This window comes from Dysidea avara, chromosome 10 (assembly GCF_963678975.1).
Source record: "Dysidea avara chromosome 10, odDysAvar1.4, whole genome shotgun sequence".
In the NCBI taxonomy this organism is placed as follows: domain Eukaryota; kingdom Metazoa; phylum Porifera; class Demospongiae; order Dictyoceratida; family Dysideidae; genus Dysidea; species Dysidea avara.
In genome coordinates, this window is record NC_089281.1 from 17,281,016 (window position 1) to 17,297,208 (window position 16,193).

Below are 16,193 nucleotides of genomic sequence, written 5' to 3' on the forward strand. Positions count from 1 at the left end.
ACAATCTAGCAAATGCCAGTGGTGGAGCAATCTTTCTTAATCATTCCAAAATATGCTTTGAAGGTAGCACATTCATTCATTTTAAAAACAACAATGCAAGTTCACATGGTGGTGCTCTCTCTTTTAACAAGTCCATCGTGTCATTTGGTGAACAGTCAGTAGTATCATTTCAAGGCAACAAAGCTGGTTCACGAGGTGGAGCTATATACTGTGAAAATTGCAGTGCTTTATTTAATGAAAACTCAAAGGTAACATTTAGTGGCAATAAGGCTAAGTTTGGAGGAGCCATCTGTTCTTATAGTCATTCAGTTTTATTGTTTGGTGATAGTACAGTCGTGACATTTACTAACAACATAGCTGAGTTTGGAGGAGGAGCTGTATACTCCAGAAGTGATTCTGAAATATCATTTGATGGAACCTCAGTGGTAAGTTTTAGAGGTAACAGTGCCAGCAAGAATGGAGGAGCAGTTAATTCCCAATATGACTGTATTATCAATTTTAATGGACACACAGTGGTGACCTTCAGCAAAAACAAGGCAGACACAAATGGAGGGGGGGTGGCTTCTTCAATTTTTTCTGTGATTGTATTTTATGGTAGCACAAATGTGATATTTAATGGCAACACTGCCATAAATGCAGGAGCTATATGGTCTGAACGATATTCTAATATGTTATTTGATGGAAAATCAAAAGTGAGATTTACAGATAATTACGCCAGTGGAAATGGAGGTGCATTTTGTGTCCACGACAACTCTAATGTCACTTTTATAGAGAGTTCAGTTGTAATATTTATTGACAATAGAGCTGACATTGGTGGCGCAGTCTGCTTTGATACTCACTGTGATATAATATTTAATGGTTCCTCAAATGTGACATTTAATAACAACAGAGCTAAACATGGGGGAGCTGTGTACTCTAGTTATTATTCAATTATGTTATTTGGTGCAAACACTATAGTGACATTTAATGGTAATATTGCCAATAAACTTGGAGGAGGTCTCAATTTAGATGACAATTGCAATATCTCATTTGTTGAAAGCTCACTTGTAACATTTACTGATAATAGCGCAAACTATGGAGGAGCCATACGTCTTGATGGGAACTGTTTCATGTCATTTGATGAAAACTCAAGAGTAACATTCAAAGATAATGCTGTCAAACAAAATGGAGGAGCTGTTCTTATTTACAAGAACTGCAGTGTCAAGTTTGATAAAAACACTACTGTGAGATTTGATAAAAACAGAGCTAACCTAGGAGGAGGCATGTACATTTTAAGCTTCTCGTTTACATCATTTGATGGAAACTCAACAGTCACCTTCTCATACAATAGAGCTGTATATGGTGGGGCCTTGATGGCTGTACAAAATTGTGACATATCATATTACAGAAACACAGTTGTGATGTTCAATAACAATAGTGCTACATATGGGGGAGTTGTATACTCTGAACTAAACTCTAATGTATTGTTTGATGGAAACTCAACAGTTTCATACAAAGGTAATAGTGCTAGTGAAGTTGGTGGAGCTATCACTTCTTTTAAGCATTGCAGTATCACATTTGATGGTAACTCAAAAGTCACATTTGTTGATAACAGAGCAATACATGCTGGAGCTATCCTCTCAGAACAATTTTCTAATATATTATTCAACAGAAGCACAATTGTGACATATGAAGATAATTACGCTAGTAAAAGAGGTGGAGCAGTTATTTCTTTAAACAATTGTAGCACAGTATTTCACGGAAACTCATTAGTGACTTTTAATGGCAATGAGGCTTCATCTGGAGGAGTACTATTTTCTCTGGGCAGTTCTGATACATCATTTAATGGCAACACAGTGGTTACATTTAAAGGTAACAAAGCTAGTAATACAGGTGGAGCTATTATCTCCCATGACAATTGTAGTATAACATTTGATGGAAATTCAACAGTGACATTTGATAACAATGTAGCAACTGAAGGTAGTGCCATGTTTTGTACTGAACGCTCACTTGTGTTATTTAAAGGAACCTCCAATGTTAATTTTAATAATAACCAAGCCATGGATGGTGGAGCTATTAACATCCGACAGTCAAGTATAAAGTTTACAATTCATTCATCTGCCATATTCAATTATAATTTAGCTAGTAAGAGTGGTGGAGCAGTATATCTTGAGAATAACTTTGTCTTAACATTCACTAATGGATCGCATATCACATTTCACCAGAACAATGCCACTCTCCATGGTGGAGCCATTTATGGTAAACTGAATCAAACTAACCAGAGCAAACTTTTATCCTACAATGGAGGCATTAATTTTATCAGGAATACTGCTCTTATTGGTGATGATGTTTATGTAGATGTAGCATCGTCCTGTGATGAAACTTGTCTGAACAGCAGTATAGTAGGAGTAACAGTGGTTCACAACAATCCTCCTCATCACCTAGCTTTGCATGCCCCAGCGACCTGTGTTGATGCTACCAAACCAATAGGTGATTGCGATACCTACTTTGTACCTAATATAATGCTCGGTCAAGATATTAAAATTGATGCCTGTGTACTGAGCTTATATAATCAATCGGCTGGAGGAGTGGACTTTGTAGTAAGTGGCGGAAGTCAACATCACCACCTTGATGGTACAAGATTTGTCCCAATTACTTGTAAACTATTTGAAGGCATTAGTGTATTAGGCAAAGAAATTTCTGATAAAATTAATTTCTCAATGATTATTACATCATATACTAACAATGAGGCAGAAATTTCTGTTGGACTGATAGCAGAACTATCACCATGTCACCCTGGTTTTATTTATGATAACACTACTCAGAGTTGTGTATGTTATAATGATAATGACATTATATCTTGTTCCGGTAGTACGTCATCTATTAAAGGAGGCTACTGGTTTGGTATTGTTGATGGTAAATCAACTGTCACAGTTTGTCCTAACAATTATTGCAATTTTACATGTTGTGAAAAAACTAATGGATTCTATCAGCTCTCACCAGTGAGAACTAACCAATGTAGTTCACACAGATCTGGTACTACTTGTGGTAGTTGTGAAGAAGACTATACTCTCTCATTTGATTCTTCAGAATGCATCAGTGTTAATAAGTGTACAACTGGACAGACAATACTGGTAGTCACTTTATCAATGATATACTGGATGGCTGTAGTTGTAGTAGTGATGGTTGTAGTAGTGTTCATTGTGACATATTATCATGTCGGGATTGGCTATTTGTATGCTATTACATACTATTACAGTATGTTGGATATTTTACTAGATCATAATTTGTATGCATCACAAGGACTGTTTACTGCTATTAGTATCATGTCTAGTATTGCTAAAATCACCCCGCAGTTTTTAGGACAACTCTGCTTCGTACAAGAAATGAGTGGAATTGACCAACAGTTCATTCATTATGTACATCCACTTGCTGTCACAACTGTTATAGCAATAATCTGTCTATTAGCAAGGATGTCTTACAGATTTTCATCATTTGTAAGTAGAGGAATTATCCATGTTATATGTTTTCTCTTGCTGTTATCATACACCTCTGTGGCAACTACTTCATTACTGCTATTGAGATCACTGACATTTGATAATGTGAATAAGGTTTACACTTACCTATCACCAGACATAGAGTACTGTCATGGTCGTCATCTACCATATTTCATTGTGGCAGTGTTATGTACAATAGTGATTGTGATTGGTCTACCACTTCTACTTCTACTCGAACCATTCCTTAATCGAAGGATCAACTTTACTAGGTTAAAGCCGTTATTGGATCAATTTCAAGGATGCTACAAAGACAAGTATAGGTCCTTTGCAGCTTTTTACATGATTTGTCGGCTACTGATAATTTTGATAATAGTTATTACTTCCTCCAACAGTTACACTACCCAAATTTTACTGCTCACCACAAGTACCCTCTTACTATTGATGTACCTAATGGTCAAGCCATATAAGAACAAAACTCTTAATATTTTTGATGGAATAGTTTTGTACATAATGATTTTTGCTTCAGTAATATCATTCTTTAGCAACTTTGGTTCAGGAGTGGTGTCAGCCATTACAATTGTCTTAGTAACACTTCCCTTAGTGGCATTTGTTGTAATGCAGTTGGTGGTATACAAAGAGTTGGTAAAGAGGATTGCTTCATGTTGCAGACCCAAACCTGATACTACTAAAGATAGCAATGGTGTACCACCCATGTATGATAATGGTATTTCCATCATAATTGATGATAGCATGAGGAAGAATGCTACCATATGTGAAATGTAAGAATATATTTACAAATATAACAATAGCACAAGCCTCATGCACATCAAGCACGGTATACACTCTTAAGACTTTTGAACTATACACACTTTACCTACATATGCTGATACAGACATATAACTATGGGTTACATGATTGAAGACCAAGTGATCAGTTAAGACTTGAGTATTATGGCTATTTGTGCAGACTATAATTCTAAGTTAAACCCTCCTCAAAATTCACATAATGGCCTCTCAAGATTGTGAACTTGTTACTTATGTATTAATGCTCAGATTGCTGTGTATCAGTATTCATATCATCGTTATTACCATGTTATGATTTTGTTTTGATTTATATTTAGACACCATCCTGAATATGATGTTGACAATGCTGTTCACTATCGAGAATCCTTCATGGAAGTGATGGACGAAATTGAAGACTGATCCTCTAACTATTATGTTCAATGAGACAAAGACACACCTCCAATGCATGTTAGCTCTAGCTATACAGTACATACACTTTTTATCAATTCTAAACGAAGCAAATATTCATGTCATGTCACTTATCATGTTTCTATTGCAAACAATATCTAGGTTAAAAGTTTGATCCTGAAGCTGCATGGTAAGGGAAGGGACACGTCCTGCAATTAAGTCCAAGGTACAGGATATAACAAGAAGAAATTGTATACAGAGACCATAAATTTGTTGTCACATTATTATCTGAGTAAAAATAGTGAAGTCTCAGCTTGGTGTCTGTGCATGGTGATCACAATGGTCATGTTGGGTAGTTGTCTGTGTAAGTTTGAATTTGGGCTATATCATCGTGTTACCTTTCAATCCCTGCAGTTTCCTAATGATACACAAAGTACTGTAAGTATAGTCAGTATACTGCTCTTGTAATCTCTATGTATCGTAACAAAGTATGACATGGAAGAGGGGAGGCATTTGTCTTATACTGTAGTTGGACCTACCATTGGACACATGTATATGTTGTAGTATCTGCCACCATAGATAATGTATGCGTTCCTAAAAAATATTGTAGTTATTGAGGCAGAGGTGTTGATAAGTAGATATCCAGCAAGGGTAGATGGACTTTTTTAGTTTCTATCTGAATTTTTGAAACAGTTGAGTTAATGAGCAAAGTAGCTATTGACAAGGTTAAAATAAACATGTCAGTTGCATATGGTTTCAATTTTTGTTGTGGTTGTAATTTTAGCTTTATGAACATGTCAATAGTTATGTTGTCTCTTGTATTTACAATTTACTTCCATTCCTAGGCTTTAGCTACCACACACTCCCACTTTTCATTGATGTATATGATTTCAGAATGGTAGAAGTTTCTATTGGTACACTATGTACTGAGCTAATGTAGCACTACATTAGCTCAGTGCATGCATATATTTATAAATAAACAGAGTTAAACTTCTATATACTCTTTTGTTCTTTCGCATGCATGTTGAACTATATGATTCCTCCAAATTCCAATTGACTGCATTTTTAGAGTTCTTACAGCAGTAAGAGAGTTAGTTTTAAGGATCTATAATTCCCCAGAAATACAAGAAGAGAAAAAGAATAATATCAACATCAAACTCCCCTCCATGCACTACACTGCTTCTTGTATTATAGACCATATTTATCATCAGTACAATGTAGAAAACATACACATACATATTACAAAACAAAGTTTACATGAAGTACATTAGTTTTCCGCCCTGCAGAAATATGAATTATATGCAACGTAAAAATTATAACATTATATATGTAACTATGTCATTTGTCTCATTCATCTGTCACACTAGTTGTAGAGTACATTCGGTTGATAGCACTTCGGTCAGCCACTTTGGTGTTACCATCTAATTTGGTGATGTTTGGTGCATCTTCATAGGCTGGGTTATTGAACACTTTAGCTGAGCTGTCCTCCATCATCACACTTCTGCGGAACGTAGGGTTCTCCACAACTGCTCCACCTTCCATGTTACGTTGCCATGTGGTAACATTTTTAGTTTCATTTATTCTGTATAAACAACAACATGTTATATCTACTAAAATTAAATGTTTTACTCTGTACATACCCATATGTGTCATGTTTCTTGTAATAAATATAAAGTGCTGCTACAACCCCAACAGTGACCAATGCTCCAACAATTAATAAGGCGATTACTATTCCAGCTATGGCACCAACACCAAGTCCTGTGAAGACATTAGATCATAAAATGAATTTGTCACTTGGGCTGTGGCTCACCACTGGAACTTGATCCATCATTGTCTCCACCTCCACCTGTAGGGCTAGTGTCTTCATCTATAAGAAATGAATTGTAGTAGTCAAATATAAAATGCATTTGTACTTCTTAACCTGCTTGGAATTTATCTGCATCAAACCCTCCATTTTGTAGAGCATCTAGTGTTTCTCCTTCTTCCAGAACCTTTAATGCATCAGATCCATCTAATGGGTCAGAGGTGACTGGATCTAGCACTATGAATGTCACAACCACCCTGAGAGAGAAGGAACATTGTTATTATTATGATATTAAGGGCATACATGTATGGATGGAATATATACCTATTGTGGCTCGACGGACTATATCACAACATTGATTACATACCATCCTACTAGGTACCCATGAGAACACACAGCATCTGGGACCCACAAAGGCATAGGAGAGAGATTTCCTTTTAGGTTAGGGGACACTGGATATCAAGCTACAGTGCATTGGTGTGCAAGAAACATGATCTTTCTGTGAGGTCTAAATTTTGAAAACTGTTCTAGTAGAACATTCTATTAGAGCATTTCAATCATTTTACAAATATAAACCTCAGCATTTTTTTACAAACTTAGATCATAAAAAATATGAGCCAGATTCTTGGCTCATTAAAAAGCAGAAAAAAACATAGACTTCTGGCGACTTGATTGCCAGATGCCTGGGATCAGGAATTACTTCTGCAATCAGCCCTGGTATTACTAAAAGTGTTCTAGTATGTCACAACCCAACAGAACAATATGAAGAAGACAATTTCTAAAAGCTCTTTGAATTTTACATGCAATAAAATCTAGTTCACAACATATGGTAATAACAAATGTTTCACATACTCTGTTGGATCCAAAGGTGGTGGGAAGGTAGGTGGGGGAGTGGAATCTTGTCCATTAGAGAACACACATTTAGTGACAATGTTGCTGGTAAACAATGTGCTACAAATTAGATCTTCTACTTGCAGTGAAGGTGATGTGGTATTATCAGGACATGCCCATATCAATTTGAGTGTCTCAGAGCTACCATCAGTGACAGGAATAAAACGTGGTTCACAGACGTCAGTAGATGTTGTACCAGCCAGTTGTAGCAATGCATCAGTCTACAAAAATTACTGGTATTATATGGATACTACATTAACATGTTTACCATACCAAATCATACACTGCTTCTTCTAATTGGTCTGCTGTAACTCCAGCCATTAAATTTATGGTAGCAGCCATATCATCAGGTGTAGAATCACAAATGTATCCATCTATGTCTGCGAGAGTTTCCACACACTCTCCTTCAGTACAGAGGCTGTCATTGTCACATCTCACATCATACTGGCATCTGTGCCCCCTCCTACCACTGGGACATGTGCACTGAAAGCTTCCAAGAGTGTTTGTACAAGTTCCCACAATGCATGGAGCTGTTACATCAATGACAATATTACTACCATTGAATGATGGAGACTTACCTTCCACAGAACATTCATCAATGTCAACATCACAATTCCTTCCAGTGAATGTATCAGGACAGGTACACTCATAGCCACCACTTGCGTTATCATTCCTGAAACACCTTCCATCATTTATGCATGGATTGGGATAACATGGTCCACTGTCACAAAGATTATCTCCTTCAGCTCCAACCACTGTTGCTTCATATTCAGTTGTTTCTTCCAAAATATTCTAAGCAGAATATTAAAAGTAACAATACACATATATGTTCATCCTGTTAATACCTCTATCGTTTGAACATCCAAGTCGTGGCAGGCTCCTTGATCATCGGGATTATCTAACAATACTTTTGTTGTGACTACCTCAGCACTACCTGTAGTTTAATAGTAATAAAACAAATTGTGATTTAGTAAAATACTTACTAAACACAACCAATGTGGTTGGATTTGAGCGAGCTGTCCCAGCTGAGTTTGCTGCCTCACAGAAGTATTCACCACTGTCACTTAGTAGTGCTGTATTAATGGTTAAGGAGTGTCCTCTTTGTGTGATCCGACTGTCAAGCTCAACTTCACTGGAACCATAAAAGAAGGTCACTGTTGGATCAGGAATACCAGTAGAAACACAATTGAGAACTACAAGTCCCTCTACTTCAACTGCGGTGTCCTCAGGAGGTCTCACAATGACAGGTTTAGCTGTAGGCAGACAAAAAGTAATGTAATGAGATATAGTTATGGTACACTCCAGTAAAGTATTCACAAAAGTGACACTGGTTAACTTACTTGACACTGAAATGAAGGCAACATTTGATTGGATTGTCCCCACATCATTTCGTGCAATACATGAATAAGAGCCAACATCATCAAATTCAATTCCTCCCAGATCTAGTACTGGATCACTTGAAGGATTTGTGATAAATGATCCATCACGCTGCCACTGGTATGTCACTGGGAGATTGCTCACAGCACTACAGTCTAAAAATACTGGAGTACCAAGCAGATAGTTTTCAGATACTGGTGGATTGGATAGGGAGCACAATGTGGCCACACTCAGTTGTAAAATGTCAGGATCCAAACTGAATTCCATGAGTTCACAAGGGAAGGCATTATTGACTATTACTATGGCACTTCCTGACATTGAAGGTGTCCCCATATCCACAGCCGTAATGACAATCTCATGTGACTCACTGGTACGAGTTGTGCTAGTAATTTCAGCAGAAAAGTCTCTGTTCTCATTAATATCATTGTCAAAAACTCTGAGTGTCACAATATTCTGAGACTGCTCATTATCATATGTTACTGTGTGTTGATTGGGATTGAAAACAGGAGCATTATCATTCACATCTCCTATGTTGATGGTGACAAGCATTTGAGAAGCTTGAGGACCTCCTGCACTCCTAGCTTGTAGTGTGAACTGATACTGATCTAATATTTCTCTATCTAGTGGCTGGACTAAAAACACTTCACCAGAGTCCTGATTTAGCAAAAATGTACTTAAAGCTGGATTGCTTGCTTCTATCAATATGTCATAAAACACATCACCAGAATCTTGATCAACTGCAATACACTGAGTCACTGGGTTACTATCACGACTGACATCTCTATCTTCAGGTATGGTAACATCACAAGAACCAATAAAGTCTGGAGCAAACTCATCAACATTTATAATACGAATCCTAACAATGGTGGATGATGAAAGAGATGGCAAGCCCATATCCCTTGCTATCACTGTTACATTGAATTCTGTTTTCTCTTCAAAGTTGATGCCACCACTTACACTTAGTTCACCTGTGTTGCTGCGGATTGTAAACCTGCTGTTGGTACCAGGGGCAAGTGAATAAGTGATTATACTATTGCTACCAATATCGGCATCAGTGGCAAAAACCATGACAAGAGGGATTGATCCACCACCATCAGTAGAGGCATCTTCTGGTATTGATTCTTCGTATGGTTCTCCTCGATATATTGGAGCATTGTCATTAATATCGGTTACTGTTAAATTAACTGTAACAGATGAGGACATCTGAACTAATGCTCCATTGTCAGTTGCTACAATGCTGAAAATGTAATTGTTAAATTGCTCACGATCTAATGTAGCACTAGTGCTCACAGCACCAGTTGAGGGGTCAATTGTAAATGGTAATGGAGACATGCTACTAGATATAGAATACATGAACTCTCCATTTGGACCAATATCAGCATCTGTGGCAGATGCATCTAGTATAAATGTATTGACTGGAATGTTCTCTGGGAAACTGATGGTAGAAGGTACATCTCCAAACTGTGGAGCATTATCATTAATATCTGCTAACATCACTGTCACACCAACTTGTGTAAAGAGAGATGGTGAGCCACTGTCTTCAGCTTGTATTGTGAGTAACTGTTGTGATCCTGGTGGTAGAAACAAGTTCATGTCTGCAAGTACTTCTCTGTCCAAGACAGCCGTAGTAGTGATCACTCCACTTGATGTATCAATAGTAAACAGATCACCAACATTCCTGATAATGCTAAGCACTATTTCTCCATTCAGTCCCGAGTCTCCATCAGTAGCCGTCACCTGTCCAACTGAAGTGTTTGCTGGCATTTCTTCATTGATAGTAAATGGACCTGTTCCTTGAAACTGTGGTGTATTGTCATTTTCATCAAGAACAGTAACAGTCAACTGAGCAGAACTAGTAAACACTCCATCACTTACACTAACAGTGAGGTCATAAGAAGGTCTTACTTCATGATCCAGTGATTGTATTAAAGTTATCACACCATTTGATGGATTTATTTGAAAGTTTTCAGCTTGAGTACCAGACAGTTCAAATGCAATGACATCACTTTGCTCAACATCAGAAACACTAAATTCAGCAATTCTACTGTTAACAGTTGTATACTCTGATATTGCTACTGTCTGATCACCACCCAGGTCAGGTACCTCATCATTGATATCAGTCACCGATATTGTTACAATTGCGACAGCAATGAAAGAAGGTTCACCATTATCCATGGCTTGAACAAATAATGTATGTGAAGGGTTCGTTTCAAAGTTCAACAAGGAAGTTAAGGAAATCGCACCGGTTGCTGAAATACTAAATAAGTTGTTTTCATTTCCTGATTCAATTGAATAGGAGATTTCTCCATTAACACCCATGTCACTATCAGATGCTATAACAGTAAGCAGGGTAGAGTCAACAGAAGTATTTTCAGGTACATTTGTAAAGTAAGATGATGAATTAAACACTGGAACATTATCGTTGATATCTGTGATGTTGACAGTGACAGTGGCATCTGTGGATCGTCCTCCTCCATCAATGGCAGAGACTACAAGTGTGTAAGAATCTGTTGTCTCTCTATCTATATCATCATTAACACTGATTAATCCAGTCATACTGTCAATAGTGAATATATCCCCTGTGTTACCACTTGTGATGGAATAAGTCACTTCTCCCAACACACCAGAATCTGCATCATCAGCTTGTACAGTCACAACTGATGTACTAGTATTACTGTGTTCAGCCACTGATGTCGTGTATGGGTCCATTGTAAATATTGGAGAGTTGTCATTTTCATTTAGTACAAGAACTGTTAACATATGCTGTGTTGATGACACCCCATTTGAAGCAGTCACCTCTACAGTGTATTCTGTTGTAGTTTCATAGTCCAAACCACCAACAAGTGTTACAACACCACTAGTGCTATTAATACTAAACAATGATGATCCAGTTAGTGAAAATGATATGATGGCATTTTGTCCAATATCAGCATCATCAGCTGATAGTGTAGTGACCACAAATCCTGAGGCTTCACTTTCTGATACACTCACACTTGCAGGTGGATTAATAAATTGTGGTGGATTGTCATTGATATCATTAAGTTGAACAGTCACGTCTATTTGAGAGAATAATGGAGGACTACCTCCATCAGTTGCTTGTACTTGGAATGTAATTTGTGATGCTGGTGGCAAGAAGAGATTTTCTTGTACTAACAATTCTCTATCAAGAGTGCTAACTGTAGTAATTTCACCACTGCTTGTGTCTATTGTGAAATAATTTCTTGTACTGGATTGGACAAATGAATATCTTAAATCTGCATTAGCTCCAGAATCTGCATCATTAGCAGTTACCTGACCTACTGGTGTGCCTGCTGGTTGTTCTTCATCAATTTGTAGTGTGTTAACAGGTTCAAATTGTGGTGTGTTATCATTTTCATCTAACACTGTGATGTTTAAGGTTGATGGTGTTGAAAATAGGCTATCACTAGCAGTAATAGTCAGAGAATAGAATTGTGTTGTTTCATAATCAAGTGGAGTCATTAAAGTTACAATTCCGTTGGTAGCATTAATTGCAAATTCACCATTCTGTACTCCACTGAGACTGTAAGTTATCATTTCTCCGTTATCACTGGTTGCCGTAAACCTAGCTATTTGACTGGGCACTGGAGTCAATTCTGACAATTCTATGTTCTGATCTCCACTAAATTCTGGAGGTTGATCATTAACATTAATAACAATAATGTTAACGTTAGTAGTACCATTCATCATCGGGTCTCCACGATCTGTTGCTACTGCCACTAAGGAATAAGATGAGGCGTTCTCAAAGTCTAATGTAGCTTGTAATGATATAACCCCACTTCCAGAAATAGAAAACACAGCATTGTCTGGTTGAAATGAGTAGTCGATCTGTGAATTAGGATTACCAGTTTCATCATCGTCAGTTGCCAACACTGTCAATATTTCAGAAGATGTAGCAGCATCCTCACGAACTCTCACTGTGTAACTTGACTGTTGGAATGTTGGGGCATTATCATTAATATCAGTGACACTAACTATCACACTTGCAGTATCTCTCTGTGCAGGATTTCCACCATCTGTGGCCACAACTGTAAAAGTAAATTGTGTAACTGTTTCTCGATCAATATCACCAATAACGACTATTTCTCCTGAAGAAGGATTTATTGAGAAGAAAGTGTTAGTGTTGGCTAGTGAATAACTGACTCTTCCATTAGCTCCAGAATCATCATCAGTAGCTACCACACTAGTAACAGTTGTGTTGTCACTGCTGTGTTCGACTATCATAGCTGTATATGTGTCCTGTGAAAATACTGGAGCATTATCATTCACATCAACAACACGTATTGTAACATTCTGACTTGATGATAGAGTACCATCTGAAGCAGTAATTGTCACTGAATGTTCAGTAGCCATCTCATAATCTAAGATACCAGCAACAGTTACACTACCTGTACTTGTGTCAATTGCAAATGGAGAAGTTGATATGGAGTATGAGACTATTGCATTTGATCCCAAATCATCATCTGTGGCAGTCGCTACAAACACCTCCACTCCCATGGCTGAATTTTCTAGAACATCATATTCAGTTAGTAGGTCATTAAACATTGGAGTATTGTCATTGATGTCTAACAATGTGATGGTTACACCAGCTGATGATGAAAATACTCCATCAGAAGCTCTTACTGCATATGTTTGTGAAGAACCAGATGGGGGAAACACACTTTCCAGAAGTTCTCGATCTAAAATGTCAGCAGTACGTATCTCTCCACTGGATGAATTAAGAGTAAAATAGCTCAGTATTTCAGTACCGACAAAAGAGAAGGATAAAGGATCACCTACTGTGTCTAAATCAAAGGCCAATATCGTACCAACTAATGTTCCTACAGACATTTCTTCTTCAATAGTGAAAGGACCAGTTGAGGTGATCTGTGGTGCATTATCATTTTCATCAACTACATTGACAGTGAGTGTTGCAGAGGTAAAAAACAGTCCATCAGTTACCGATACTTGAGCAGTAAAGGTTTGCTGGGTTTCATAATCCAGGCTTGCAGCTAATGTAACTACACCAGTCATTGAATCAATATCAAAACAATTATCAGGTATTATGGTAAAAGTTAATACCTCTCCTTCTTCACTTGTGGATCTAAATTCTGCAACAACAAACCCTACTGAAGTAGTTTCATTGAGAGAAACGGATTGACTGCCACTAATTTGAGGTGCTTCATCATTCAAGTCAATAACTGTCACCGTCACAGTTGCTCTACCTGTGAGGGAACCACCATCAGTAGCAATGACTGTTAGTGAGTAAGACTGCATAGCTTCAAAGTCAAGTTGTCCTACAAGAGTAAGCATTCCAGTGGTTCTTGACAAGTTAAAAACATCACCTACATTTCCGCTTTCTATAGCATAAGTAATGGCAGAATTCTGGGTATTTGCCTCATCGGCATCAATAGCAAGCAATGTTTGAAGTTCCAAAGGAAAATTGGCATCTTCACGCACACTAATAGAGTATGAAGATCTTTGGAACACTGGACTATTATCATTGACATCAAGTACTGTAATAGTAACAGTTGATGTATCTGATCTAGCAGGATTACCACCATCTTGAGCTCTTACTGTAAGCCTGTATTCACCAACAACCTCTCTGTCTATGTCACCACTTACCGTGATCATTCCTGATGTGGAGTTGATTGCAAAGTTATTATTTGAGTTACCTCCTGTAATAGAATAAGTCACATCACCTAATACACCAGAGTCCTGATCATTAGCTAGTACAGTCACAACTGGTGTACCAGTACTACTACCTTCAGCTACTGATGCTGTGTATGTACTCAATGTGAACACTGGGGCATTGTCATTCTCATTAATAACAAGAACAGTTGCAGTGTGGAGAGGTGATGATAAACCATCTGGGTTAAAAGCACTTACTACAACAAAGTGCTGAGTATCAGTTTCGTAATCGAGTGTTTGTGCAAGTGTGACTGCTCCAGTTGAAACATCTATGGTGAACAATGGTGAACCAGTGATAAGAGTATAACTTATTCTAGCATTTGATCCAATATCAACGTCAGTTGCTGATGCTTGCAAAACTCCATCACCAACAAATGCATTCTCTGAAATGCTTACCTGTGATGGTAAAGTAAGATCTGGAGCATTATCATTAACATCTGTGACGACAAAGGTTACTGCTGTACTAATTCCTAATGATGGAGAGCCTCGGTCACTGACAGTGAGGTTGAACATGTACTGACTAACTGTTTCTCTATCCACTGAGTTTTGCAAGCTAATTTGTCCATTACTGCTTATAGCAAATAGTGTGGTTGAAGGATTAAAAGTGAAATCAAGCTGCGCATTAGTAGATGTATCAGGATCTCCTGCTGTGATAGTTTCCAAGATGGTATTAGTTGCTGTGTCTTCAGCAAATGAAAAGCTGCACGTGCCTCCAACAGCACAGGATGTACGAAAGAAAGGTCTTTGGTTTACATCTAATACATTAACACGTTGTGTGATAGTGGCAGACATAGGATTGCTAGCTGCTTGATCTGTGGCTGTCAACATTAGATCATAAAATGATTGTATGGTGTGATTGAGAGCTGCAGCTATGCTGATTTCACCAGTAGTAGGATTAATGGTAAATGCATCACCAGTGTTACCTCCAGTTATGGAATACCTGACTTCACTATTCATACCAAAATCAGCATCACTGGCAGTTACTTGCACAACAGGAGTGGAAACTACAACTGTCTCAATGACATCAACAGGAATAGTTGCTTGGAATACTGGAGGGTTTTCATTTGCTGCAACTACATACACCTCAATATAGACTCTTCCTCTACGACAATCTGTTGATCTCAAATGAGCAACCACCATCAGATTGTAGAAATCTTGTGCTCGAGCATCCAGCGCTTGATTTAAAAATATTTCACCTGTACTGTCATCTATCCTAAACCTACCAGCCTCATTTCCTTCAGTGATGTTGAAAAAGTAACTGTAAAAGATTTATAAACATTAATGATTGAAATATTGAAACACATACTGCTATAACACAAATTCTGTCGCAAAATTTTTTGCAGGTTTCATACTTTTGCTTTTACAAGACCACATATATATGTGACCAGATTTTACAAAACTGATCCAAATCGCACATCAGGCAAAATCAAACTAACGCCTCCAGTGGATAGCTACACTATTGTACTAATAGTTTTGACCCTCACTACTATTCAAACTACTCGAAGCTGGGTGGTGTGTAGAGCTCGAACATTTTTTTCCGGTCTTGTGAAGGACCTGGCTTAATTGGCAAGAATCAGTGGTTTACTGGTGGACAGCCTCGTAATGTTGGCCAGATGATTTTTTGTGTTGATTTTGCTACATATCAGCCACTAAGGAGCCAGCACAGCCCTGTAATCTCGTGTCTGGACTCCAATCGTGGTCTGCCTCCATTTTGATATCTATCCCTTGCCCACTCCGCCACCCCCCACCCTCCACCCCTTTGTGAGC

General features: G+C 37.9%; 2 protein-coding genes across 2 annotated transcripts; both read right to left on the reverse strand.

Annotated features, from left to right (window-relative positions):
* Nucleotides 1-5,870: 5,870 nt before the first annotated feature.
* LOC136236799 (protocadherin Fat 4-like) lies at nt 5,871-11,586 on the reverse strand. Its single transcript, XM_066027032.1, has 10 exons — nt 8,702-11,586; nt 8,345-8,614; nt 8,207-8,295; nt 7,940-8,153; nt 7,635-7,891; nt 7,323-7,582; nt 6,588-6,727; nt 6,477-6,533; nt 6,307-6,424; nt 5,871-6,248 (listed from the first exon to the last, which is right to left on the reverse strand). The coding sequence occupies exons 1-10, from the start codon at nt 11,496-11,498 to the stop codon at nt 6,014-6,016; spliced, it is 4,437 nt and encodes a 1,478-aa protein (XP_065883104.1). The 5' UTR covers nt 11,499-11,586; the 3' UTR covers nt 5,871-6,013.
* An 18-nt stretch (nt 11,587-11,604) lies between these two features.
* On the reverse strand, nt 11,605-15,957 carry LOC136236800 (protocadherin Fat 4-like). The gene is made up of 3 exons (XM_066027033.1): nt 15,926-15,957; nt 11,730-15,684; nt 11,605-11,610 (listed from the first exon to the last, which is right to left on the reverse strand). The coding sequence occupies exons 1-3, from the start codon at nt 15,955-15,957 to the stop codon at nt 11,605-11,607; spliced, it is 3,993 nt and encodes a 1,330-aa protein (XP_065883105.1).
* Between the last annotated feature and the right edge of the window lie 236 nt (nt 15,958-16,193).